At 38.4% G+C, this 26,594-nt stretch overlaps 1 protein-coding gene and 1 long non-coding RNA gene across 4 annotated transcripts in view; one reads left to right on the top strand and one right to left on the bottom strand.

The window, feature by feature from the left end:
• Positions 1 to 14,916, bottom strand: part of LOC113601474 (uncharacterized) — a 189,359-nt gene extending 174,443 nt beyond the window's left edge. Inside the window, exons 1-2 of the long non-coding RNA XR_003422784.2 lie at positions 14,452 to 14,916; positions 10,710 to 10,976 (exon numbers count right to left, since the gene is read on the bottom strand). This is a non-coding gene — a long non-coding RNA (uncharacterized LOC113601474). The remainder of the gene's footprint in view (positions 1 to 10,709; positions 10,977 to 14,451) is intronic.
• Positions 14,917 to 15,081: 165 nt separating this feature from the next.
• USP38 (ubiquitin specific peptidase 38) overlaps positions 15,082 to 26,594 on the top strand; it is a 68,937-nt gene continuing 57,424 nt past the window's right edge. For all 3 annotated transcript variants that reach the window (XR_008296101.1, XR_008296102.1, XM_015081680.3), the window contains exons 1-3: positions 15,082 to 16,337; positions 17,929 to 18,064; positions 24,751 to 24,880. Coding sequence is in view for 1 of the 3 variants with exons in the window: in XM_015081680.3 (XP_014937166.3) it covers positions 15,656 to 16,337; positions 17,929 to 18,064; positions 24,751 to 24,880 (948 nt within the window). In the remaining 2 variants the exon portion in view is untranslated. The remainder of the gene's footprint in view (positions 16,338 to 17,928; positions 18,065 to 24,750; positions 24,881 to 26,594) is intronic.

Below are 26,594 nucleotides of genomic sequence, written 5' to 3'. Positions count from 1 at the left end.
TCGGACGCTTAACCGACTGTGCCACCCAGGCGCCCCATCTCGGGAAATTTTTAAGAAAGAAAGTTCGACCTAAACCAAGCACCGGGCTTTGTACTTTGCACATTTTATTTAATTTACTTTTATAAAACTATGAGGTACCTATTGACAGACCCTAGTTTTATTCTTTCTAAAATGTGCCATGCCAAAGTGTGTCTTGCACATGAATTGTCAGGGCAGAAACTTAAAAAAAAACCTAAACAGTAAGTGAAAAAATTCTCAGTCCTGCTGTTCATCTAAATCTTCAAAACCTATACACAAACACTGCACAATTATCTATTCCAGCCCTCTCCCTGTTTAAACAAACACAAATTTTCAGACCATGCAAAGACCCCAATCACAAAATAAAACTACAACCATGCCACAGCTCCCTACTTTCTCACTCTCTGCTTCACTCCTACTGTACCGTACACTTCACTTGTACTGTCCTGTGGTTACATACCTCTCTCCAAGCAAGGCAACACTTTGGTTGTCTCCAACCAGAATATTGCTTCCCTTTCAACATTTAACAGTAGCAATGGTTATTTCTGAGTTCCTGTTATAAATAAGTGAGGAAGAGGAGACACACAGGTCTAGTCTTAGGGAAGATAAGTGGGTTGACCAAAACAAGACATACACAAAACTTAATACTCCCTCCCCCCACTGTTTTTTCTTGTATTATTTGTAGATGATTCTAGGAAACGGGAATGTTACAGTTTTTTTATGTACCTATAAACATTTCTGTCCAATTTATAGGGCCATTTTTGGAGTCCCCCTATCATTTCTTTATTTTGAATTTATGTTCATCCAGTTATAATTGCTTTAATCTTCTGGGATTTATTTTAATCAAATTTCAAGTTGAAAATTTTGTTTGAGGGGTGACTAGGTGGCATCCAACTTAGGCTCAGATCATAATGTGGGTTAGAACCCTGCATCGGGCTTTGTGCTGACAGTTCAGAGCCTGGAGCCTGCTTTGGATTCTCTCTCTCTCTCTCTCTCTCTCTCTCTCTCTCTCTCTCAAAAACAAACATTTTAAAAATTTTTTAATTTTGTTTGAACGTAACAATAGGTAAAATGTCTATAAATCAAAAAGATGCTACTGTTATACAGACTCTTCTCAGGTAAAAGGGAAAAAATTATTGCTTAGCTTTTGAGAAAAATCTCCTTATGATAATGAAAATCTTTGAGATAGCAGCAATAATTGCCATATGATGTAAACTAAAGGCAATGAATAATATGCCTTGATTACCTTCAAGGTCTTCAGATTCCTTCATAACCTCATATACTACCCTATTCCCTTTACAGGCAGACATTTTGCCAACAGGTATTTCACTCATGAGTAAACTAAGCCCAAATTTGTCCTTGAATAGGCACCAAGGGTGCACATTTGTTTCATTATAGTTTCAATTCTGAACTTAAGGCTTCTATCAAAGACTTTCATCAAGATTAATCTCAGAATGCCCTTTATGCCTATTGATTTTAGTTTTCACAAAAAGCCAAAGTAAACTCTCATCTTCAGGACTCTAATTCCTGTAAGGCTCTGAATATCCACTTTTTTGACCCCCATTTCTTATCCTTGTCCAACACCTTAAATCTTTCAACTGTGCCTTTTGAGACTCAGTCATCAGCAAAATGGCCTTCTTTGAACATTTTCTTCACTTCTTGCTTTAAAGCTTGATCAAGCCTGTAGCCCTCTCCTCTGCAGCTCAAAGTCCTAATTCTACCATTAGGAGGCCTAGAGGTAAGAGAAGAAAACATTCTTGTTTCCTGTTGCTCCATACCATTCTTCCTCCCTCTTCCATAAACACATTCCATTTAAATTTCATGACCTTAAACTACAGCATTAATTCCCTTTTCCTTGCTGCAGTGTTCAATCTTATCCTCCTCCATCCTACTCCTTCAAGATTTTAGTTCTTAACTACTCTCCAACACCATCTCACACCCTATTCATGTCATAATTTTCAGTTGACTTCAGTGTCCACATAGATGATCCACCTAGTACCTTGTCATTCAGTCTTTGACCTCCTCTCCTCTGATGATTTTATCCTCCACCTTACTTCAGCTATTTACTTACATGACCATACCTCCATCTTTGTCATCCCTAATAACTACAGTTTCTCAATCATCTCAATTTGAGGCATCCCACTTTCTGGCCACCATCTCCTATATGTCTAGTTAACTATCTCTAGCTGGAATCTGAAGAATTCCCACAAGTCTCTGACCCCACCAAAATCTATAATTCATTGGTTCTAACATCTTTTCTACAATTCATTGTCTCTCACCCCCTCATATCTTAACTTCTATCCTTATTCACCTTGCATTGCATGGTCAATCATAATCACTTCCTTGCACACACCCTGAACTCCCCTGCCCTTCTCTTATTTCCTTGTATTTGGATAGACCACAACCCTGTTTTTGTCCTTTTCTCTGCCTATTCCATACTTCCACCTGTGCATGTAAACATAGCTGGAGGAAACAAATAAATAAATATACCGGTCTTTTTTTTACATTCATGATCTCCAATTTCAAATGGGCCCTTAATGCTGCCTAGGAGTCATACTGTGTTTCCTACATAGCTTCACCGATGTCTCTCCTAAAATTTCCAACTCTTCTTTTACTCTTACTTTCAACTGATGACCTTGCTTTCTATTTTACTGATAAAACAGAAGCATTCATACAAGAATTTCTGCAAACTCCCACAACCACATTCACCCACCTACCTGCAACTACTGTTTCTCTTACTACTGAGTGAACTTGTTCATGCTCCTAGCAAAGAGAAACCCCTCAACTTGTATACTAGGTCTTTTCCCATCTAGTCCAGAGCATGATCCCAGCAATTCTTCCTTCTTTCCTCAATATCAATAATTTTCCCTCTTTCCTAGATTTTTTTTTCCATTTGCTAACAAGCATGCTTTTTCTATTTTCTTAAAATGAAACTTTTACTTGGTCCTGCTTCACTTTATAGCTACCACCCCATCCTTTCCCCTTCGCTTTGGCAAATCTCCTTGAAAGAGTTTATTATACTTGATGTCACCAATTTCTTTCCCATTTTCTCTTGAGTCTACTATCAAGCTTTAACACTTGCCACTCCATCCAACCACTCATCCTAATGTTATTAAATCCAATAGTCAGTTCTCAATCCTCATCATATCAGACTGCTTAGTAATATGAGATGCAGCTAATTGTTTTCTTCATATGATTTCCAGGGTACCACTCTCTCTTGTTTTGTTTTGTTTTTTCCCATCACACTATACCTTCTTCATAGTCTCTTTTGTTGTTTCTTTCTAGTATTCTGAATACCTTAAGTAGGATTGTCCAGATTAGAGGGATTTCTCTTCTTCTAACTATACTAATTTATTTAGCAATCTCAGTCACCCCACAGTGAGCAAATTAGAAATACCAAACCTACCTTGCTTTAATGCAGAAGAAGGGATTCAAAGGCTTAGGGAGATTGGAATGTTAAAGTGGACTTGTCATTTAATATCTACTTACCCACACCAGGAGGGTCCATAAAACATATTTTTCACTACTACTGTAAAAAACAAATTTGACAGGAGAGACTCAGCATCTTTGAAATGCTCAGTGATTGCTGATCTCTACAGGCCTGACCTTACAATGTAGACCACAGTCACCAAATTAGAAAATCTAAATGCAATGAAAGTAATTGGATCCCAAAGTAGCAGAAGTGAAGCGGCAGCCCTCAACTGACAGTCAAGATGTGGTTACCATAATGGACAGCACAGTCAAAGTAGCAATCTGAATAGCCTGATTTGCACAGATGTATGACATTGGCTACTGATCACAGTATTCCTAGAAGTGAAATAGAGAAAGATAGGAAGCCTACTAAATTCTTACTTGATGTGTATAAACAGGAAGGTTCTAGGACAGGTAAACAAAAGTCCAACCTGAATCATAAAAATCATGACCCCTCAATTAGTTCTCAGACTGTGAGCTAGTTTACAGATCCAGATCCCTTTGAATGAAGGGAAGGCTGGATACCCTTGAGGAAGAACCCCAGTACATTGCCAAATATTTATATTGTTAATCTTTCTCTCAGCCTTCCTCTAAGTGACATACAGGCTTTTTCCAGGGTTAACTACATTGCAGGAAAAACAAATAATCAGAGTCTTCAGAGACTGCTAGACACTGACTCTGAACTGACACTAATTCTAGGAGATCCAAAACATCACTGTGATCTACCAATCAGAGTAGGAGCTTATGAAGGAATAGAATAACAGAATTTTAGTTCAGGTCTGTCTCACAGTGAGCCCAGTGAGTTCCCTAGCCCATTCTGTAGTTATTTCCCCAGGTTCAGAATTCACAGATGTACTCAACAACTAGCAGAATCCCCATGTTGGTTCCCTGACCTGTGCGAAGTGAGGGCTATTAAGGTGGAAAAGGCCAAGTAGAATCCATTAGAACCACCACTACCTAGGACAAGAGTAAACCAAAAGCAGTATCATACTCCTAGAAAGACCACAAAGATTAGTGCCACAACCAAGGACGTGAAAGTTACAAGAGTGTGATTCCCACCACATTCCCATTCAACTCATTTATTTAACCTGTGCAGAAGACAGATGATCTTGGAGAATGACAATGGATTATCACAAGCTTAACCAGGTGCAGACTCCAATTGCTGTTGCTCTACGAGATGTGGTTCCATTGCCTTAGCAAATTAACACATCCCCTGGTATCTGTATGCAGCTTTTGATCTGGCAAATGCTTTCTCAACATCTATTAGTAAATACCACCAAAAGAAATCTGCTTCCAGCTAGCAAGCAAACAATACATCTTCACTATCCGATCTTAGGCTATTATCTCTCCAGCCCCAACATAGAGGTCATAAGGTAGTTCACACATATCCTGATCACCTTTTCCTTTCACAAGACATCACACTGGTCTACTACATTGACGTCAAAATGCTGATTGGACCTGGTGAGCAACAGGGACTTATTGGTAAGACATCTGTATGTCATAAAGTAAGAAATAAATATGCCAAATGTTCACTTCTACCTCAGTGAGTTCTAGGAATCCACTGGTATGGGGTATGTTTAGATATCCCTTCTAAGGTGAAGTAAGAGTTGTTGCATCGCCCTCTTGTACAACCAAAAAAGAGGCAGAACCGCTGGTGGACCTCTTTGCATTTGGGAGAAAACATATTCTTCATTTGGGTTTTTTAATCCATTCCATTTACTGAGTGACCTGAAAAGCTGCTAGTTTTGACTGGGGTCTAGAACAGAAGGCTCTGCCAAAGGCCCAGGTGGCTGTGCAGGCAGCTCTGCTATTTGTGCCATATGATCCGCCATATCCAATGACCTTGAAATGTCTGTAGCAGATAGAGACGGTATTTGGAGCTTTCAACAAATCTCTAGAGGTGAACCACAAAACAAGCCCCTAGGATTTTAGAGTACAATCCTGCCATCTTCTGCAGATATTGACTCTCCTTCTGAAAACCAACTCCTGGCCTACAACTGGGTCTTCGTAGATACTGAATGTGTAACCATGGGTCACCAAGATAGCATGTGACCTGAGTTGCTCATCATGAACTGGATGTTATCTGACCCACCAAGCCACAAATGTGGCATGCACCGTGGCACTCCATTATCAGGTGAAAATGGTATATATGTGATTAGACTTAAGCAGGCCCTGAAAGCACAAGTTACCTGTAAAGTGGCCCGAATGCCCATGGTCCTCACTCCTGTCGCACTGCCTTCTCTCTCCCAGTCTGCACCTATGGCCTCATGGGAAGCTCCCTACAATCAGCTGACAGGGGAAGATTCTGGCCTGGTTTACAGACGGTTTGGGGAAATATGCAGACACCACCCAAAAATGGACAGTTGTATCACTACAGTTCCTCTTTCTGGGACATCCCTGAAGGACAATGGTGAAGGGAAACCTCCCCCCAGTGGGCAGAACTTTGAGCAGTGAACCTGGTTGTTCACTTTGCTTGGAAGGAGAAATGGCCAGATATATGATTACATATTGATTCATAGACTGTGGGCAATCACTTTTCCCCAGCCACCCCTGGCATCATCCAATTGGCTCATGAACAAAGTGGTCATGGTGACAGGAATGGAGGTTATCATAGGCTTGGCAACATAGATTTCCACTTACCAAGACTGACCTGGCTATAGCCACTGCTGAGTGTCCAATATGGCAAGAGACAACATTAATTCCCGATACAGCACCATTCCCTGAGGTGCTAGCCAGCTACCAGGCAGCAGATTGATTACATTAGACTGCTTCCATCATGGAGGGAGCAGTGTTTTGTTCTTGCTGGAATACACATTTTCTCTGGATATGGGTTTTCCTTCTCTGTATAAAATGCTTCTGCCCAAACAACAATCCATGAATGCACAGAATACCTTACCTACCATCACGGTATTCTATATAGCATTACTTCTGATCAAGGAACTCATTTCACAGCAAACAAAATGTAGCAATGGACCCATGCTTATGGAATTATCTTGCCCCCCACCCCCCGCCCCAATCCCCACATCCTGAAATAGCTGGATTGACAGATCAGTGGAATAGCCTTTTAAAGACTGTTACAGTGACAATTAGGTGACAATAACCTGCAGGGCTGAAACAAAGTTCTCCAGAAGGCTATATAGTCTCTGATTCTGCATCTGATACATGGTACTATTTCTCTCACAGCCAGGATTCACAGGTCCAGAAATCAAGGGATAGAAGTAGGAGTACCACCACTCACTATTACCCTTGGTGACCTACTAGCAAAATTTGTTATACCTCTGTGGCCTTATGCTCTGCTGGCTCCTTCAAATGCTCCTTCAAATGGAGGAATGCTTCCATCAGGAAACACAATGATTCCACTAAACTAAGAATTAAGGATGCCACTAGGACACATTGGATTTCTCACACCTATGAATCAACAGGCAAAGAAGAGAGTTGCTGTGCTGGTTGTGGTGATTGATACTGACCATGAAAGGGAAATCAGACTGCTAGTCTACGGTAGAGATAAAGAATATACTGTCTGGAATACAAGAGATACCTTAAGATACCTTAAGGCATCTCTTAGTATATACCCTAAGTGATTAAAGTCAGTGGAAATCTATAATAGAATCCAAGCAGGACTACTAATGGCCCAGACTCCTCAGGAATAAAGGTTTGAGTCACTCTACCAGGCAAAGAGCCACAACCAGATGGAGTGCTTGCTGAAAGCAAAGAGAATAAAGACAGTGAGAAAAAGTTCTTATAAGTACCAGCTATGTCCACATGACCAGTTACAGAATTGAGGACTGTAGTTATCATAAGTATGTTCCTGAATTTGTTAGCTTTGTGTGTGTACTATATTTTCATGGTATATATAACAAAAGTATTTGCTTAGTATATATATTAATATATGCAGCAGGAATTTTTTCTTTCCTCTTATTCCCTTATGTAACATAAGATGGAACATATAGTGTGTAAGTACTATTAATTTTACATCAATGGTTAAAGTTTCAGGATATTTGGTAAAATTATGATCTTGTTATTGTCTTTATTTGGAGATTAAATATGGTTTAAGGAGATGTTTGTGGGTGCCAAGTTGATAAAGGGTGGACTTGTGTAGTTTATTTTGTATTACTCTAACTGAGCCACAGAGTGCCCAGATATTTGGCTGTTATTCTCTAGTGTGTCTGCAAAGATATTTCTGAATGAGATTAACATTTGATTCACTGACTGACTATATAAAGCAGATTGCTCTACCCAATGTGAGTGAGCCTCACCCAATCCAATAAAAGCCCGAAGAGAACAAAAAGGCAGAGTAAGAGAGAATTCATTCTCTCTACCTGCCTTCAGATTTAGACTAGAACTATAGCATTGACTCTCTTTGGACTCTAGCTTACCAACTTTAGATCCCAGTACGTCTCAGTGTCTGTAACTGTGAGAGAACTCCTTGTAATAAATGTCATATTGTTCTGTTTCTATCCGTTCTGTTTCTCTAGAGAGCCCACACTAATACACCACAAAACTATTTCATCACCAAAAAAATCAACCTCATCCTATCTCTTTATAGTCATACCCACCCTCCTCTTCCCCAACTCCACCATCCCTAAGCTCTGGCAACCACTAATCTGTCCCTTATGTCTAAAATTTTCTCACTTTGACAATGGTATATAAATGGAATCATACAGTATATAATATTTGAGATTGGCTTCTTTCACTTAACATAATGTCCTTGAGTTCCAACCAAGTTGTGTGTCGATCAAGTTTACTTTTTATTTTGAGTAATATTCCATGGTATGGACATACCACAGTTTATTTAGCCATTCACCTAACTGACAAACATTTTGGTTGTTTCTAGTTACTGGCTATTACAAATAAAGCTGCTATGGACATCTGTGTATATGTTTTGTATGAATAGTTATCATTTCTCTGGAATAAAAACCCAGTTTGACTGCTTAGTCATAAGGTAGTTGCATATTTGTTAAGAAACTGCCAAATAATTTTCGAGAGTAGCTGAATGATTTTGCATTCCCACCAGGATGTATGAGATCCAGTTTCTCTGCATCTTTGCCAGCATTGGTATTGTCACTATTTTTTATTTTAGCTGTTCTAATAGATGTGTAAATGATATCTCGTGGTCTTAATTTATATTTCCTTACTAACTACCGATGTTTAACATCTTTTCTTGTGCTTATGTGCCATCTGTATATCCTCTTCAGTAAAATGTCTTCATGTCTTTTGCTCTTTAATTGGATTGCTTAATTTTTTTACTGCTCATTTTGTAAAACTTTTTACTGTGGTAAAATACACATAAAACATTTTAATCATTTTTAAGTGTATAGTTCAATGATATAAAGTACATTCACAATGTTGTGAAATCATCACCACTCTCAAATTCCAAACACTTTTATCCTCCCAAACAGAAATCCTGTACCCACTAAATATTAATTCCCAAGCTCCTCCTTCCCCTAATCTCTGGTAACCTCTACTCAACTGTCTCTGAATTTGACTTTTCCTCACATAAGTGGAATCCTATAATTTTTGTTCTTTGGTGTCTGGCTTATTTCACTTAGCAGGTTTTCCAGGTTGATTGATATTGTAGTATTTAACTCCTTTTTAAGGTTGAATAATATTCTTGTGTATATATACCATATTTTGTGTATCCACTCATCTGTTAATGAATACTTGGATATTGTGAATAATGCTGCTACAAACACGCATTCAAGTATCTATTTGAATCCCTGCTTTCAATTCTTTTGGGAATTCCTAAATGTGGAATTCCTCGATTGGATCACATGGTAATTCCATGTTTAACTTGAGCAAATCCTCAAATTGTTTCCCACAGCAGCTACATCATTTTACATTCTCAACAGCAATGCACAATTCCTGCACATCCTCACCATTACTTGCTATCCGCCCCCCCCCCTTTTAAATAATAGCCATCCTAATAGGTATAAAATGGTATCTCATTGCATCTCCCTACTGACTAGTGATGTTAAGCATCTTCTCATGTGCTTATTGGTCATTTGTATATCTGTACATCTTTTTTTTTTTTTAAATTAACCATTTTTTTTCTTTTTTTTTTTCAACGTTTATTTATTTGTGGGACAGAGAGAGACAGAGCATGAACGGGGGAGGGGCAGAGAGAGAGGGAGACACAGAATCGGAAACAGTCTCCAGGCTCTGAGCCATCAGCCCAGAGCCTGACGCGGGGCTCGAACTCACAGACCGCGAGATCGTGACCTGGCTGAAGTCGGACGCTCAACCGACTGCGCCACCCAGGCGCCCCTGTACATCTTCTTTACAAATGTATCTATTCACTTCCTTTGCCCATTTTTGAATTGGGTTGCTTTGTTGTTGAATTATAGTTTTTTTATATATTCTGGATATTAATCCCTTATTAGATGTACACTTTGCAAATATTTTCTCCCATTGTTTAGTCTTTTCACTCTCTTGATACTGTCATTTGATACACAAAAGTCTTTCACTATTGAATTCTGAGAGGTCTTTATCCTAGATACAAGTCTTTTGTCAAATACCTGGTTTACAAATATTTTCTCCCACTCTAAGCTTATTTTCCCCTCATTCTTTTAACAGGGTCTTTCACTAATGAAAAGTTTTTAATTTTGATGAAGTCCAATTTATTGATTTGCTTTCAGTATCATGCCAAAATACTCTTACCAAGCCCTAGGTCCCAAATATTTTTTCCTATTTTCTTCTAAAAGTGTTATGATTTTATATTTCACATTTAAATCTATGGTCCATTTTGAGTTAGTTTCTATATAAAGTGTGAGGTTTAAGTCAAGTTTTTTTTTCTTTGCCTATAGATATCCAATTGCTCCAGCACCATTTGTTGAAAAAGTTATCCTTTCTCCATTGAATGGCTATGCATCTTTGCCAAAACCCAGTTGAGCATATTTATGTGCATCTATTTCTGGATAGTCTAACCTGTTCCATTGATCTAGGTGTCTATCCCTTTGGTAGTACCACACTGTGATGGTTACTGTAGTATATAATAAGTTTTCAATTTGGGTAGAGTGATTACTCCCACTTAATTCTTCTTTTTCAAAATTGTTGTTACTATTCCAGTTTCTTTGCCTCTCGATATAAATTTTAGAATAGTTTTGTATCTACAAAAAAAAATTGCTGGGATTATAACAGGAATTATGTTAAACCTGTATATCAGTTTGGGGATAATTAACATCTTTACCATAAGTTTCCCAATCCATGAACACAATACGTACCTTCATATATTTCCTTTGATATCTTTCATCAGTGTTTTACTGATTTCAGTTTAATTCCCATGTTTTATAAGATTTATACCGGGGTGCCTGGGTGGCTCAGTCAGTTGAGCGTCTGACTTCAGCTCAGGTCATGATCTCGCAGTCCGTGAGTTCGAGCCCCACGTCGGGCTCTGTGCTGACAGCTGGGAGCCTGGAGCCTGCTTCAGATTCTGTGTTTCCCTCTCTCTCTGCCCCTCCCCCGCTCAAGCTCTGTCTCTCTCTTTCTCTCTGTCAAAAATAAATAAACATTAAAAAAATTTTAAAAAAAAGATTTATACCTAAATGTTTTGGGGTAATTATAAATGGTGTTATATTTTTTTATTTGGGTTCCCACATGTTCATTGCTAGTACATAAAAGTACAATTGATTTTTGTCTTTTATCTTGTATCCTGAGACCTTGCTGAACTAATTCTAGAAGTTATTTTGTAGATTTCTTGGAATTTTTTAAAATATGTGATTCATCGTGTTTAAAAATTAACAAAAAGTTCAATAAATTGTTCGATAAATTGTTAGGTTATTTACTTTGTGCCAGCTATTGTTCTAACTACAAGATATGGAGTTTACTAAGAAAATTGGGATTTCTTGACCTCATGGAGCTTAGATTTGATTCTACAGGAAATGTGGAAAGAACTGCAGGCAATTAAATAACAATTAAGTTAATTTCACATGGTGGTTAAGTACTAGAAAGAAATAAACAGAGTAAGATAATAGAGTGGTAGATAATCTAGAACTGACTCTACGAGGAGATGACTTCTGAGCAGAGACTTAAATTACAGCAGCCAGAGCAGAACGTTTCAGTAAGTACAAAAGCCCAAAGACCTGAAAGAGTTTGACATGAAGAACATAAGAAGACCAGTGTGGCTCACATAGTAAGAAGGAAAGTGGTAGGAAAAGACTCAAGAGTCTTATTGTTAATGGAAGCACTTGAATTTTATTCTAAATTAGATGGAAAGCACCGAAGGTTTTAAAACTGAGTAGTTAGGGAAGTTTGGTGTACATTATGTAAATCATAAAAAACATTATACCACCATATCAAAGTGATTGGTATCTTTCCACCTTTTTTCTTACAATTTAAAAAATGTACATGAACATAAATTGCATAAAGTGATTAGTAATCATTCACAAGATGATTTATTAATCACAGCTCTTTCTAATCTACACAATGAATTTGCTTTTGATTCTACAGGATGATATCAACATCCTGGGGAAAAACAACCTCCTAGTAGCATGGTTGCAGCTGGCCAACTCTAACCACTGCCTTTGGAAATGCCTTTCCTCTTTGCCTATCACAAACATATAAACACACACACACACACACACACACACACACACACACACACACACACTTTGCATCTAACAGCTATTTATTTGACCTCTCACACTTTCATTACCTTATCTATAAAATGTAGACCCTAATGTCTACCTACAAAAGTCTGTTTGAGAACTAAGGATAAAGTATACTATATTGAGTCCCAAGCAAATAGTGGTGCCTGGTAAATGATAATTCCTTATCTTGAGCTTTTTCTCTTTTACCCCCATCACTTAGCTCCCACTCCCAGATCTAAGATATTCATAAAACCATTTAATTTGCAACGGGGCCTTAGAGTAAATCTTTATACAAAATTTTAAAGGCTGTAGCAATAGCACCTATTAATTCAATGATCAGTGGCATAACCCACTTCCAACAAAACCTTTCCATAGACTTCTGAAAATATCTTAAGATGTTGAATAAGAACATGGTACTATTATACAACTTTTAGTTGTGGTATAAAATAAACTATACAAAGTTGACCACTTTCAAGTTAAATCTTCTAACAAGAAGAGCATATTATGTACATTTTTTTTAACCAATGGCCAAACAGGGAAACATGCATTGAATACTTTATCATAAAACCCCTAGTAAATATTTTTTGTCATGAACCTATCACTCAGGAAGTACTTTTAAAATACTGAGTCATGGTGCTTTTGGAAGCCTGATAAGTATAAAACTATGCTATCTGTATTATGCAGACTGAGAACAACTTGCACTACGTCCTCTCACATATTTTATTTTACAACATTCAATTTCTCAAGACATAACAGAAAAAATGAAAGGTCATTAATGATTTAAAGTTATTTGTCAAGTTTTTAACCAACCAATATTTTTTCCTATTTTGGGGTAATTACCTCACTGTTGTTTAGCAATTTTCAGTCATCCTCAATTGGCTCCCTAGCAAATTCTCCACTAAGCTAATTCCAAATCTCTGCTACACCTTAAATTCATCATCCTACCATTCATTCCTCTTAATGTTTTACTTTCTACATGATTTTTGTCTTCCAATGTGGCACCATTCCCAGTAAAGTCAAACTTTTCTCTGTGGTTTGACCCTCTGTCTATTTGAAAAGGAAGAATTTCAAAGCTATTCCTATGCTCTAGCATGATAAATCAATTGTTTTATTTCTCTTTTATCTTCAGTTTCTTCCTACCAACTAAGTCTCAAGTTTCCTCTACTTAACACTTTTCTCATCTAAACTATTCTATTTTTGTTTGTTTAAAAGTGTGTTTATTTATTTTGAGAGAGAGAGAGAGAGAGAGAGAGTGAGTGAGCAGGGGAGGGGCAGAAAGAGAGGGAGAGAGAAAACCACAGGCAGGCTCTGTGCTGTTAGCACAGAGCCCGATGTGGGGTTCCAACTCACGAACTGTGAGATCATGACCTGAGCCGAAACCGAGAGTTGGACACTTAACCGACTGAGCCACCCAGGCGGCCCTCATCTAAACTATTCTTAAGATTACCCTAATTGACATGTTAAATATATTGGTGTAATCATTTTGTAAATTGGTAAAAGCAAAACAATATTTGGCAAAGTAAGCAATCTTAAACCATTTCTTTAAAATTTGGTCACCATTATAGGCTATTTATGCCAAATTTCACAACTATATTAGGCAAACCTGAATGGGGCTATAATGAAGCAATGTCTTCCCAATTTAAAGGCCTCTGATTAAAACCTAAATTCTTATTGTGAACCTTTGGTATTTAATTTGAAAGACTACAAGCATGATGACTGCATCTGTTTGCTATAAACCATCTCCAATGTCAGCAAACACACATGCAGGCATACCTCAGAGATACTGTTGGTTCAGTTCCAGACCACTGTAATGAATTAGCACAATGGAGTCAAATGAATTGAGGTTTCCTAGGGTATATAAATGCTAATTTTACACTACACTGTAGTCTATTAAGTGTGTAATAGCTTTATGTCTAAAAACATACATACCTTAATTTAAAAATACTATACTGCTAAAAGATGCCAACCATCATCTGAGCTTCCAGTGAATAATCACAGCTCACAGATTACCCTAACAAGTAATGATCAAAAAGTTTGAAATATTACAATTACCAAAATGCGACAGAGCTATGAAGTTAGCAATAACAGCTGGAAAGCCAGTGCCAAAAGACTTGCTTGACACAGGGTTGCAACAAACCTTCAATTTATAAAAATCCCAGTATCTGCGAAGCACTATTTACTTTAGGTGAAGTGCAACAAAAAGAGGTACTAAATACTCTTAACTACGACATAGGCAAATATATGCCTTTCATCCTTTCTCACCTGCCATTTTCCTTACTCTTCTATTTGGGGGACGGCTTTTAGGTTTTCCGTATGTTCCAAAAGCTCACTAAAAAGACTTAGACGCTTGACGAAGCAAACCTCTACCAATACTGACCTTCCTAAAATGTGTATGCAGCTGCCAGTACAGTCCTTACTTTAATAACCACAACAGAGGAGAAAGACATTCGCGTTAAGCAGCCTTAATTCATTTCTCGATGAATGAGCCAAGACCTTAAACATTTTCTCCTCAATCCCAGTTTTGAGTTCCCTTCCTTACTTTTTAGTTAAATGCTCTTCTCGCGTTTACAAAACTTTCTTATTCACAAAATGTTACATAAATAGCACTTCCTCGGGCTTTCACGAGTAACCTGACCCGGACAGAACCTACAGAGATCAGGAAGTAGGAATCCTAAAAATCCTGACCACCTCCTCAGCTTCCGCTCGCGGCCGCGCCTCCCAGAAAGCCGCCTGTGACTCGACACACGATGGCCACTGACACAAGCGTCGCCGCGCGACTCAACAGGCAGCGGCCGCGCCTGCGCAGCAGTGGCAAGACGGGAAGGGATTCCGCGCGTAGACGGGGTGGGGGGCGGGGAGTCTGCGAGTTGGGGCGGAGGAGGGGGAGAGGGAAAGAGGGGCGGGACGGCGGAGGGGCGGAGGGGCGGAGGAGGGGCGGAGGGGCGGAGGGGCGGAGGAGGGGCGGAGGAGGGGCGGAGGGGCGGAGAGGCGAAGGAGGGGCGGAGGGGCGGGCCTTTCCGGAGGGTCTTAGTCCTTCACTTCCTGTTGTGGGACCTTCTGAATCCGGGTCAAGTGTGTTAGCTTCTTCTCTTCTCCGGAGCTGACCCGGCACCTTCAGTGACAGCGGCTTCTGACTCAACCCAGGGCGGGTTTCATCTTATGACCTGCTAAAGGCCGGACGCCCACACCTGCCCCAGGAAGCGAAGGCGAGCTTCCTCCACCTACTGGCTGGCAGCCCCGGGCCCTGTGTGACCGCCGCTGCCGAGGGTCCCCGCCACCCCTCCGCGCTGATGCTGAGAGGGAACGCAGGCCCGGGGCGTCTGCGGAGTGCGGGCCTCTGGCTCCTTAGGCCCGCGACGGGCGGTGCTGGCTCTTACGCTACCCAGGCTTGCCACCCCCCACCCGGACTTGGATGGGCTCCCCTACCCGATAAATGTGGCTGCTGAGACTGTGGTGGCGGTGGTCGGTCCCACTACTGCTGCGCCCCAAGTTCCCCTTTGCCACGGGACTCTCGTGCCCCACGTCGGGACTGTCGGCCCCCGCTCCTAACCCCGTGGCCCTGGCCTTGCAGCTTGGCGACAATGGACAAGATCCTGGAGGGCCTGGTGAGTTCTTCGCACCCACTGCCCCTGAAACGGGTGATTGTGCGGAAGGTGGTGGAATCAGCAGAGCATTGGCTGGACGAGGCGCAGTGCGAAGCCATGTTTGACCTGACTACCCGGCTCATCCTGGAGGGCCAAGACCCCTTTCAACGGCAGGTGGGGCACCAAGTGCTGGAGGCCTATGCACGGTACCACCGGCCGGAGTTCGAGTCCTTCTTCAACAAGACGTTCGTGTTGGGCCTCCTTCAGCAGGGTTACCACTCGCTGGACAGGAAGGACGTAGCCATTCTGGACTACATTCACAACGGCCTGAAGCTGATCATGAGCTGCCCGTCGGTGCTAGACCTCTTCAGCCTGCTTCAAGTGGAGGTGTTACGTATGGTGTGTGAGAGGCCGGAGCCGCAGCTGTGTGCCCGATTGAGCGACCTGCTGAGCGACTTCGTGCAGTGCATCCCCAAGGGAAAGTTGTCAATCACCTTCTGTCAACAGCTTGTTCGAACGATAGGCCATTTCCAGTGCGTGTCCACCCAGGAGAAGGAGCTGCGGGAATATGTGTCTCAGGTGACAAAAGTGAGTAACTTGCTGCAGAACATCTGGAAGGCCGAGCCCTCCACACTCCTCCCTTCCCTGCAAGAAGTTTTTGCAAGCATTTCTTCCACAGGTAAGTGTTATTATATTCCAAAAAAAATCTCTCTTGGAAATTCATTGTGTCTCTTACACACGCACACGTACACACACACACACACACAACCATGTTTGGTTCTCTGCCCTGAAAACATTTTCAATGGAAAACAAATCTCCATACCCTCATCCAAAATTGTATTCCTATTCACTACCCTTTTTAAGCTGTCCCTTTGTGCCTTAAAAAAAAGACAGCGTTCCTATTTTAAATGTTGAGAACATTGAGGTCTAAGATCTTTGGCACTAAATAAGTTGCTTAATTGCCCAGCCTCTGCTGAAGTTATGGAATGCTTTGAGGATTGACAACTACTATATAAAGCTTCTATTCATTAGTGACTAATGACAGCATGATAGTGTTTATCATATTATTGTACTTTGACTCTGTCATCTTGTCGTTACGAGTTTTTCCCCTGTTTTTTTTTTAATTTTCCCACTTTTTTATTCATGGGCTGTGCGGTTTATTTTATTACTGGATTATTCAAGCTAATTATGTACGTTTTAAATATTGACATTTTCTGTCTGCTGTAGTGTAGGAAAGAAAGGGTGCAGGTAGAATGAGGGAAAGGAAAGAGTATGAGGCCTTAAATAGGTGTTTTTGTGCTCAGGGTATAGCCCATGAACTACATCCTTAGAAAGTGGGAAGGAGCCAAGTAATAATTGGCAAGAATATGCTTTCTCACCAGGGATTTTACCTTGTATCTACATTCCTTTTTGGACTTGGAGCTTTCAGCTCTGTAATTTGTGAAACTAGATCCAAAACTGTGTTTACTTCCTCTCTTCTTGGTACAGTCATTCTCCCTGGCTGTTGTTTGAATCAACTTCTTAAGGAGGTGTCTTCCTTTTATCTTGAGAACCAGAGAGAAATAAGAGTAGAGTTTTAACAAGCTTCATGCATTGTGATGAATTAAATATGTTTAGGAAAGAATTACCAAGTGTATATTTGCAGCATCTTAGTTGTTTTATTCTTTTGATTGTAATTTTTCTTGTATTACCAGTGTAGCTAGAACTGTAAGATTTCCCCAGAACTTTGTCAGCTGTAGCAGTAAAGGTGCTCACCTTGAATTGTTCAATTATTATGTAGTTTAAGCAAATTCCCTCAAAATTCACCTTAATTTTCACTTCATTAAGATATTTTTTAAATCTTCCTTAGAACAACATAATGACTACTGTAATTCATGGTTATAAGTTACATTGAAGGGTCTAAAGTGGGAATTTAAATGATACCTTTCATTGCTGACTTACAAATGAAAATTTTAGCACAACAGTAACTTAATATTAAATAATACAGGAAAACAAAGTAACTTACAGACTAAATCTGGCAATAGCGAACCATAGTTTTTATATTGTAGTAATTTTCTGTGTAATGAACAGTCATTGCTATTCACCCTCATCTCTCATTTCTGTAATTTAACATCTACCCATGAGGTAGAACATTAACAACTGCTTCCTGATTAACACCTTTGCTGCAATAACACTTTTTTTTTTTTTTTTTTTGGTAAATTGTTTCTCTCTAAATCCTTTACTTGAATTTTCTTGCCATATTCCTTTTTCTTTTTTAATTAAAAAAATAGATGCATCATTTGAACCTTCTGTAGCATTGGCAAGCCTTGTGCAGCATATTCCTCTTCAGATGATTACAGTTCTCATCAGGAGCCTAACTACGGATCCAAATGTAAAAGATGCAAGTATGACCCAAGCTCTTTGCAGGTACTTCTTCATGACACTATAGATGGTGTTGTAGATTTGGGAGGAGGAGATATTTTGTTGTATTGTGTGGGTAATGAAAAACTTAGATTTTTAAAACTGAAATCATAGAATCAAATGCATAAAGATTCTCCAAAGTAATTGGAATGAATTATTTACCATACTATAGATTTGACAGGCATTCCAGTAATTCAAAGAACATTTTCAACTAAACTTTAATTCCAAAAATATAGACATATATGCTTACTGTATATTAGATTATCAATATATTTTACTAATTTATTTACTCATTATTGTTTCTGGAACCTATTTCTTCTCTCTGGGTTGTTTTGTTTTGTTTTGTTTTTAAGCTACGTATATACTTTTACTTTCTCTTTCAACTGGAATTTCTGGGTAATGCACTCGACCTTTGCTTGAAATACGTTTTTTCTTCCTTAATCTTCAGTAGAGAACCTGGCAAGATACAGAATTTTCTCCTCGTATTTTCAAAATAATACTGCATTGTCTTCTGGCAACTATTGTTGCTGATACGGAGTCTGCTGTCAGTCAAATTGTCATTCCTTTGTCAGTAGTTAGGCTTTTCTGCTAATGTTTGTTTTTCTCCTTCTTGATGTTTTGCAGTTTATTCATATATCTGTAGGTGTAAACTTAATATTATTTATCTTTCTCAACATTTTCATGCTTTTATTAACTCATTCATTTATTTATTCAAATCACATTTATTGGACACTTATCATAAGTGCCAGGCAGTGTTTCAGAATCTCCTTGAACAAATGGATAAAATTATCTGTCTTCATGGGCTTACTTTCTAGATGGAAAGGCATACAGTAAACTAATAACATATTTTATTGATTCCAAGATGCATCCTGATTTCAGAGATGTTAAAATGTGGAAATACGCAGTCATTTACTGTAGACGTGATTTTTCCTGCCTTAGTGATACGTAAACTAATTATACATCCTAAAGTTGATTTTGTTTTAGATTTTATTAAATATGATAAGTAAGATTATAATTTAGTATGTTGAATAGTGATGAGTGCTTTGGGAAAAAAGTAGATAGGAAAGACATAAAATATGAGGAAATGGCTTGGAATTTTAAATAGGATGGATTAGGAAAGCCTCAGTGAGACAGTGCTGATGAAGTAAAGATGTAAATGAAATAAGGGAGCAAACCCTGTGAAGAGCTAAGGGGAAAAGCATCAGAACTGTCTTACAATTTGCTATAATTTTTTCTTCAAAGGTACCCATTTATAGAGCTTATTCCAACTATTATGTTTCTTTATTTCAATGACTCTTTCTAATTGAGCTTTTCCTCTCTACCTATTTTTGTTTCATATCTGCCTGGGGTTTCTTGTAATGTGTGTGTGTGTGTGTGTGTGTGTGTGTGTGTGTGTGTGTGTGTGTATCTATGTGTATAGCACATCTAAATAAAATACAGGGATTTGGAACAAAATGGTTTCTGTGTACCTGCTATAAAATTACAGTCATGACATAAACTTAAGTATTTATGTTGGTTTCTCAGAAAGTTACATGTATACATATCTCACTGTCTGTAACACAAACTTTGAGGACTTTGATATTTTCTACCTTTTTCCCTTTTTTGTCTAGTGTTTAAAAAGGACTTTCTCTTCTTGCTTTCCTTCTTTCTGCCTTGTGCTCTTAAATTTAACTGAATCAATTTATCTGTAACTATTACTTTCAGATTCTCATTGCTTATTCTCTCCTTAATTTCCATAGATACGTGAATTTGCTTTGTATATTGAAGAAAAATCTATATAAATCGTTCTTGCTGTATGGCCTCTATCCCCACTACTTTTTTTTTTTAAGTTTATTTATTTATTTTGAGAGAGAGAGCAGGAGGGGGCAGAGAGAGAGAGGGAGAGAGAGAATCCCAAGCAGAGCCCAACACAGGGCTCAATCCCATGAACCATGAGGTCATGACCTGAGCCAAAATCAAGAGTCAGGTGCTTAATTGACTGAGCCACCCCGGTACCCCTATCCCCACTACTTTCAATTTATGGTGATCTCTTTGCCATATTTGGTGGTCTGTATTGTTGTTTTCATCTTCTTGGTATCTTTATATTCATAGTTCTTAAAGTTCTAGAAATGTGGTGACACCATTCTATTAGGATTTTCTTCATATTGTCCTTTCTATTTTTACTTCTCCATTTATTCTTATCATTTTATCAATTCTCTTCTATACGTGGTTGAATTCCAAGTCTTTATGTAAAGTTCTCATTGTTCATTTATTTTTAAGAAACACTCATATCTCATCCATCTCTCCATAATGAAATTCCTTCTGTGTCCTGCCTAGCAGTAATATTCCTTTGTCCGTGTGACTACAACTGCACTAAAATTTCTTTCTCTTTGAGATGAATATATCATAAATTATGTGGTCTTCTAAATAAAATGGGAAGATACAGAGAATTATAGATTTCAGAGCTGAAAGTGAAATTAGATATCAATTGGTCTGTCACCTTCATTGCATAGGGAATAATATTCAACATTTTTCATTATATGCCCTAAATCATTACAACAGAACCTTCTAGTTGGTCTTTTTGCCAGCAGTTGACTTAGCTCTCTTCTCTAAATCATCCTGACCTATTCATTTTTCCCTTCTGATCAACAGATTATAATGACTTCACCACTTGCTACATCAAGTGCAAATTCCAATTCTTGGCAGTCAGCACTCTTAATCTTAATTTTTCAATGTTTTCAAACAGTCATAGTATCCAACTTATGAATTTGTTTTGTTTAAAAAAAAATTTTTTTTAATGTTTATTTATTTATTTTTAAGTGAGAGAGAGAGAGAGAGAGAGAGAGCAGGGGAGGGCCAGAGAGGGAGACTCAGAATCCAAAGCAGGCTCCAGGCTCCGAGCTGTCAGCACAGAGCCTGATGCAGGGCTTGAACTCACAAACTGTGAGGTCATGACCTGAGCCGAAGCCAGCTGCTCAACCTACTGAGCCACCCAGGTGCCCCATGAATTTGTTTTGTTTTTAAAATATATTTGTGGGGACCTGTCTGGCTCAGTAGGAAGAGCATGCAACTCTTCATCTCGGAGTCATGAGTTTGAGCCCCACATTGGGCATAGAGATTGCTTAAAATAAATAAATAAATTTTTTAAAATAAAATATAATCAATAATTAATTTTTGCCTATTTGTTTGGATGGGAAGTTGTGATCCAGTTTTTGTATTGCATTTCTGATTTATCGTACATGATCCTATTTAACCTACAGTGTATCTGGAGTAATTACTCTTATGTTGCAAATGTAACTGAAAAGAATAGCTATGATTAGTTTATCATACTCCCACCTTATAATTCCCCATACTCCGTACTACCCCACACAGACCACTTACCATGCTTTAACAGTTATTTTCTATAATACAAAGAAATCCAAATACCATACCAGGACCAGATAAGTAACATTAAAGTATGAAATAGGCTGTATGTAACTGAAATAATAAGGGATGGGGTGCACAATCACCTTCCAAAAGGGGAAGCTGATCCTCAACTCCATTTTTCTTGAGCCACAAGGAAATTTGAGTTCAGTGTGGCTGATCTGATTTTTCAAAAGAAACCTGAAAGTTTTTTATGTGAAATTTCCCAATTTTTAAAACGGTGTAACAAATACGCAACTGAGGCTGGATCTAGCCATGAAGCTGCCTTCTAAAAGTGAAAATCGGTTTTATTCTCCACAAATTAAGAATAAATCTATTTTATGTCCTATATAATATTGCTAATTTTAATGTTAAGGGTTTTCAAGTTGCATATTTTTTAGCTCTAGAAAGAAATGGTTTTATTCCACAAATTTGAGCTTCTTCTCAGTGCCAAGCACTGTGCTAAATATTGGGGGTCCAAAGATTAAAGATAGAAAAACAAACAAACAAACAAACAAAAACCCAATAGTAAGATCACTGCTCTTAAGCTCCTGGCCTAATGGAGGAAGAAAGACTTTAAAGTCCATAAATTACAACTACAGTTAAATGTTCTTAAATGGTAAGAAATTAACTTGATATATCAAGGTTAAGTGTCCTTAAAATTCATGCAGTAACCAATGCATGGTGGACAAGATTACTGTCGTTAACCATAAAAATAACTCATCTCACAATGCCTGTGCCTGAAAGGATTTGGGCATATGGTAGTCCTGTCAGATTGAAGCACAATTGGAATATAATTAAAGTGTAGCTAAAAGTGTTCCACTACTTACCAGCAGACCTTAGTTCAAATAGCAGTACTACTTACTGTTTATTAATTTTGTAACTGTTGACAAATTTCCTAACTTTTCTTAGCAATTTGAAAGCAGAAATTGTAACTACTATTATATTTTCAGCATTTAATAGAATACCTGTTTTATAATAGGCACTCATATTTGTTGAGTGAATTGCTTCTAATTCATGTTACTTCTGACTTGAAGTTTCTTTAGGATGGTCAGGAGTTTGGGGACATATGGGATAAGGTAAAGAGTAGAGGCTTATGAGATGAGAAGGTAGAAATGGAGAGGCGAGGAAAAAGCTGATAGGGTGATTAGGTATAATGAAGAACCTTAGCTAAGTGGAATTTTCTACTCTGCCCCCTTAGACCTGACCTAAGGGGAGTTCTGGCCCAGGGCCCTGTGTTCCAGGGAGCCTAGTTTCTATTCCAGCAGTGCCATTCCCTACAGGGCAGAGTCCATAGAGCCCAGGAGATGTGCTCCCATATACCCCTTCTCTGAACCACATCTTTTTTTGTGTGCATATTTGCACTAAAAAAATGTACAATATGTACTCACATGATTTTCTTTTAAACAAAAACAGTTTTTAAAAGACCTACTGGCACTTTTTTTCTTCTTTAATTGAACAGTATTTCAGATCTTTCCATGTTGGACCCCCATGGATAGATTCATATACATCCATCTTATTCTTTAAAACTCTACATAATGTTCCATAGTATATTTAGCTATTTCCTTATTTATAGACATTTATATTGTTTGCATGTTTTTCATATCCTAAATACAGTGCTACAGCGAATTTACTCATTGTACACAAATGCAAGTGTCTCTCTATGTATGTAGAGTGACTATAAACTTTTATGAAAATCAGCTTAACAATGGTTGGAAGATGTGGAACAGCTGTCAGGGACTACTTAAATGATTTATAACCATCATTGTTAGAAGAAGATGGCCAGAAAAACAAGAGGAGAAATTAATATGTGTAGAGAGCATAGGGAACATACAGATAACTAGTAGTTAATGTGCATTTGGACTTTGGACCACTCTTGATGTCGGATGGAACATTTTAATCTTAAGAGCAAAAACCTTAAAAAAGATAACACTCCAGTGTTAATGTAGGTAGTTACAACGTAACTGTTGTGAAAATGACCAAGTCAATTTAGAAGGCCATTTTTTAAACATGTTCATTGCTCTTTTGGTCATATGTTTGTATACTTAGTATTTATATTGGACATTTTGTTCAATTATTTATTGCCACATATGTTAATATTTGGTAGAAGAGAAGCATGCACATTGAGTATTTCCAGTGTCATACATTAACTCAGGTAGTCTTCACATCAGCTCTGTAAAATAAGCATGTTTATCTGTAGTCTCCAGATGAGAAAACTGAGACACAGAGCTTAAATAACTTAATCAGGTATTAGAGCCCCCCCGCCCCCGCCAATTAATAAATGGTAAGTTGAGATTTTGAAACTAGATCACTCTGACTTTAAAAACTTGTTTATCCACTACTATTTTCTTCTTATGTAATCCCCAGAATTGGATCATTGGATCAAATAATATGAACATTTGGCCCAAATGCTTTCCAAAAGAGTTGTACCACTCTTCATTGTGATTGATGTCTAACATTGGGGACAGTCTGTCAAACTCCATCTTACTTTGCTGTTACTTCCATTAAACTGGGTTGCTACTCAAGAAGAAAAACACTAATTCAATATAAACACTCAGTAATTCAATATATGGTATATTTACACTTCAGTACCCTTTTATCTATTTGACGTTTCCTTTTTTCTTGGTATGGTAGAATACTGAAAGGGTGAAGAGACCTGTTTCACAATTCAAAATACAGTCTTTTTTAAAAGTGCATTTCATATTTAGACTGCAGTTACCAGAAAGGAGAAATTTTGTTCCTTTGTATCTTAGAGAACTACATTTGAACTGTTCTTCTTAGAGTAAGTTTGCCTAATAAATTCTAGATTCCACTATGTAACTTCAACTTAAAACTTTGCATTCATGTGAAATGACCCTTTGTCAGAAATTCTTTTTATTGAAATATGTGAGAAACTATCAGCTTACAAGATTGGAAACTCTTTGAGTACAAGCACCCATTATACTCATTTCTACATCTTATAATTTTATTTATTTTTTTAATGTTTATTTATTTTGAGAGAGGGAGAGTGTACAAACAGGGGAGGGGTAAAGAGAGGAAGAGAGAGAATCCCAAGCAGGCTCCATACTGTCAGCACAGAGCCTGGCATGGGGCTCCATCTCACCAACCATGAGATCATCACCTGAGCCGAGTAACCAACTGAGCCACTTTGGCACCCCGCATTTCTACATCTAAAACAATGCTTTTCATAAGCAAACTCAGTAAATACTGAGTCACAAAGGGAGTGGTTATCTACTCTAGCCCTTGTTATTTCCAACTAAAAGATGTTGAAAATATTTTCAATATTAATAGTTTTGTTTTTCAATTTTCAGAATGATTGACTGGCTGTCCTGGCCATTGGCTCAGCATGTGGACACATGGGTAATTGCACTCCTGAAAGGACTAGCAGCTGTCCAGAAGTTTACTATTTTGATAGATGTTACTTTACTGAAAATAGAACTGGTAAGTGGGAGTATTTAAATCTCTTAAAATGAATGGTCTCCTAATCAATGGTTTTATCTTTGAGTTGTCCCCTGTAAAGTATCTAATGTTGAGTATGTTCTTATTTTGGGTTTTGTTTTGAATAATAATTTTGAAACAGCCTTTAGAAACTGAAAATGGTATTTAAGTATAGGTAATTAAAATAGTTTTGCTGTTTTCAAGTATTGAATATGAAAACATTTCCTCCCATTATCTTCCTTGTTTAAAAATGTTTATTATTTTGAGTGAGAGAGTGCCTGTGCAAGTGCACGCACGTGTGCGCACATGGGGGCGGTCAGAGAGAAGGGAGAGAGAATCCTAAACAGGCTCCACACTGTCAGCACTAAAACCCTATGTGGGGATCGAACTCACAAACTGAGATCATGACCTGAGCCGAAGTCAAGAATAGGATGCGTAACTGAACCACCCAGGCGCCCCTCCTATTATCTTTTGCATCCAACTAATCAAGCTTGTGCCACCATCATTCAACCAAAACTATCTTTGACACCAGTGCTTTCCAGTATTGCTAAACTCAGAGTTATTTCTCAGGCCTCCTCTCATTTAACCTATCAACAGCATTTGACAGTTGATCACTCCCTCTTGAAATACTTTCTTCACTTAGTTTTTGTCCCAGTTCACTTCTCTTTTTGTCCTGGTTCACTAGCATCTCAGTCTCTTATAGTGGATCTTTCTAACTTTAGAGTGCTTTAGAGTTTCTTTCATCTTTGATCCATTTTCTTCTCAATCCATACTCAGAGCATATATGTTCCATGGCTTTAAATAATGTTTCTAAGTTAACGACTGCCAGGTTTCTATTTCTCATTCATTATTTTCCCATAAACTCCATATTTACGTATCCACCTGTCTATACTTCGGTCTCAAATTCAACTTTTTCATGATAACCTCTGATTTTTCCCTCCCAGACTGGTCTTCCCCATCTTATATAGTTAATTCATCCTTCCACTTGCCCAGGCCAAAACCTTGAAGCTATCCTTCTCTCGTTTCATTCTCTCTCAGCTGTTATCCTACAAATCCTGTTGATGCCACATTTAAAATATATCCAGAAGCCTATCACTTTTAACCAGCTACATCACTATCACTTTGGTCCAAAGCCATTATCATGCCTTGATGTACTGATTGCAGTAGTCTCCCTGCTCCTGCCCTTGGTCCCCCACAGGTGTCTTATAACTCCTACGTGATCTCTCCCACTGCTGCTTCTCTCATCAAATCTATTACTGCCTCAGTCTTTGTGCTTTGCTTACACTGCTCTCTTTGCTGTATCTCTAGTACAGCAAGCTGCAGGCCTCAGGGCCTTTGTAGTGCTTGGCATTTGCCTTGCTTATTATGCTTTTTTCCCAGGTATCTGCCAGGCTTATTCTCGTTTCCTTCAGTGTTTCATAGTCAGATGTCATCTTTTACATGAGTAATTTTTTTAATATCATAATAAAATAGCAGACCCCATTGCTACTCAGTCCCTGTTCTTCATAGCACTTGTCTCCATGTTACTTTTCATTGTCTACCCACCCTGTAGACAGTAAGCCTGATCGGATCAGAGTTTTTCTTTTAATCCACCGTTGTATCTTCAGTGCCTAGAACAATGCCAAGCAGTAGTAAGTACTCAGTAAATATTTGTTGAATGAATTGAATGAAGCGTGGGTCAAGGAACTATCACTTTGTAAATAAGGTTTGACAGATT

This window comes from Acinonyx jubatus, chromosome B1 (assembly GCF_027475565.1).
Source record: "Acinonyx jubatus isolate Ajub_Pintada_27869175 chromosome B1, VMU_Ajub_asm_v1.0, whole genome shotgun sequence".
NCBI classification, from domain to species: Eukaryota; Metazoa; Chordata; class Mammalia; order Carnivora; family Felidae; genus Acinonyx; species Acinonyx jubatus.
Note: the sequence above shows the minus strand (reverse complement) of the source record. Positions and strands in the feature narration are given on the sequence as shown.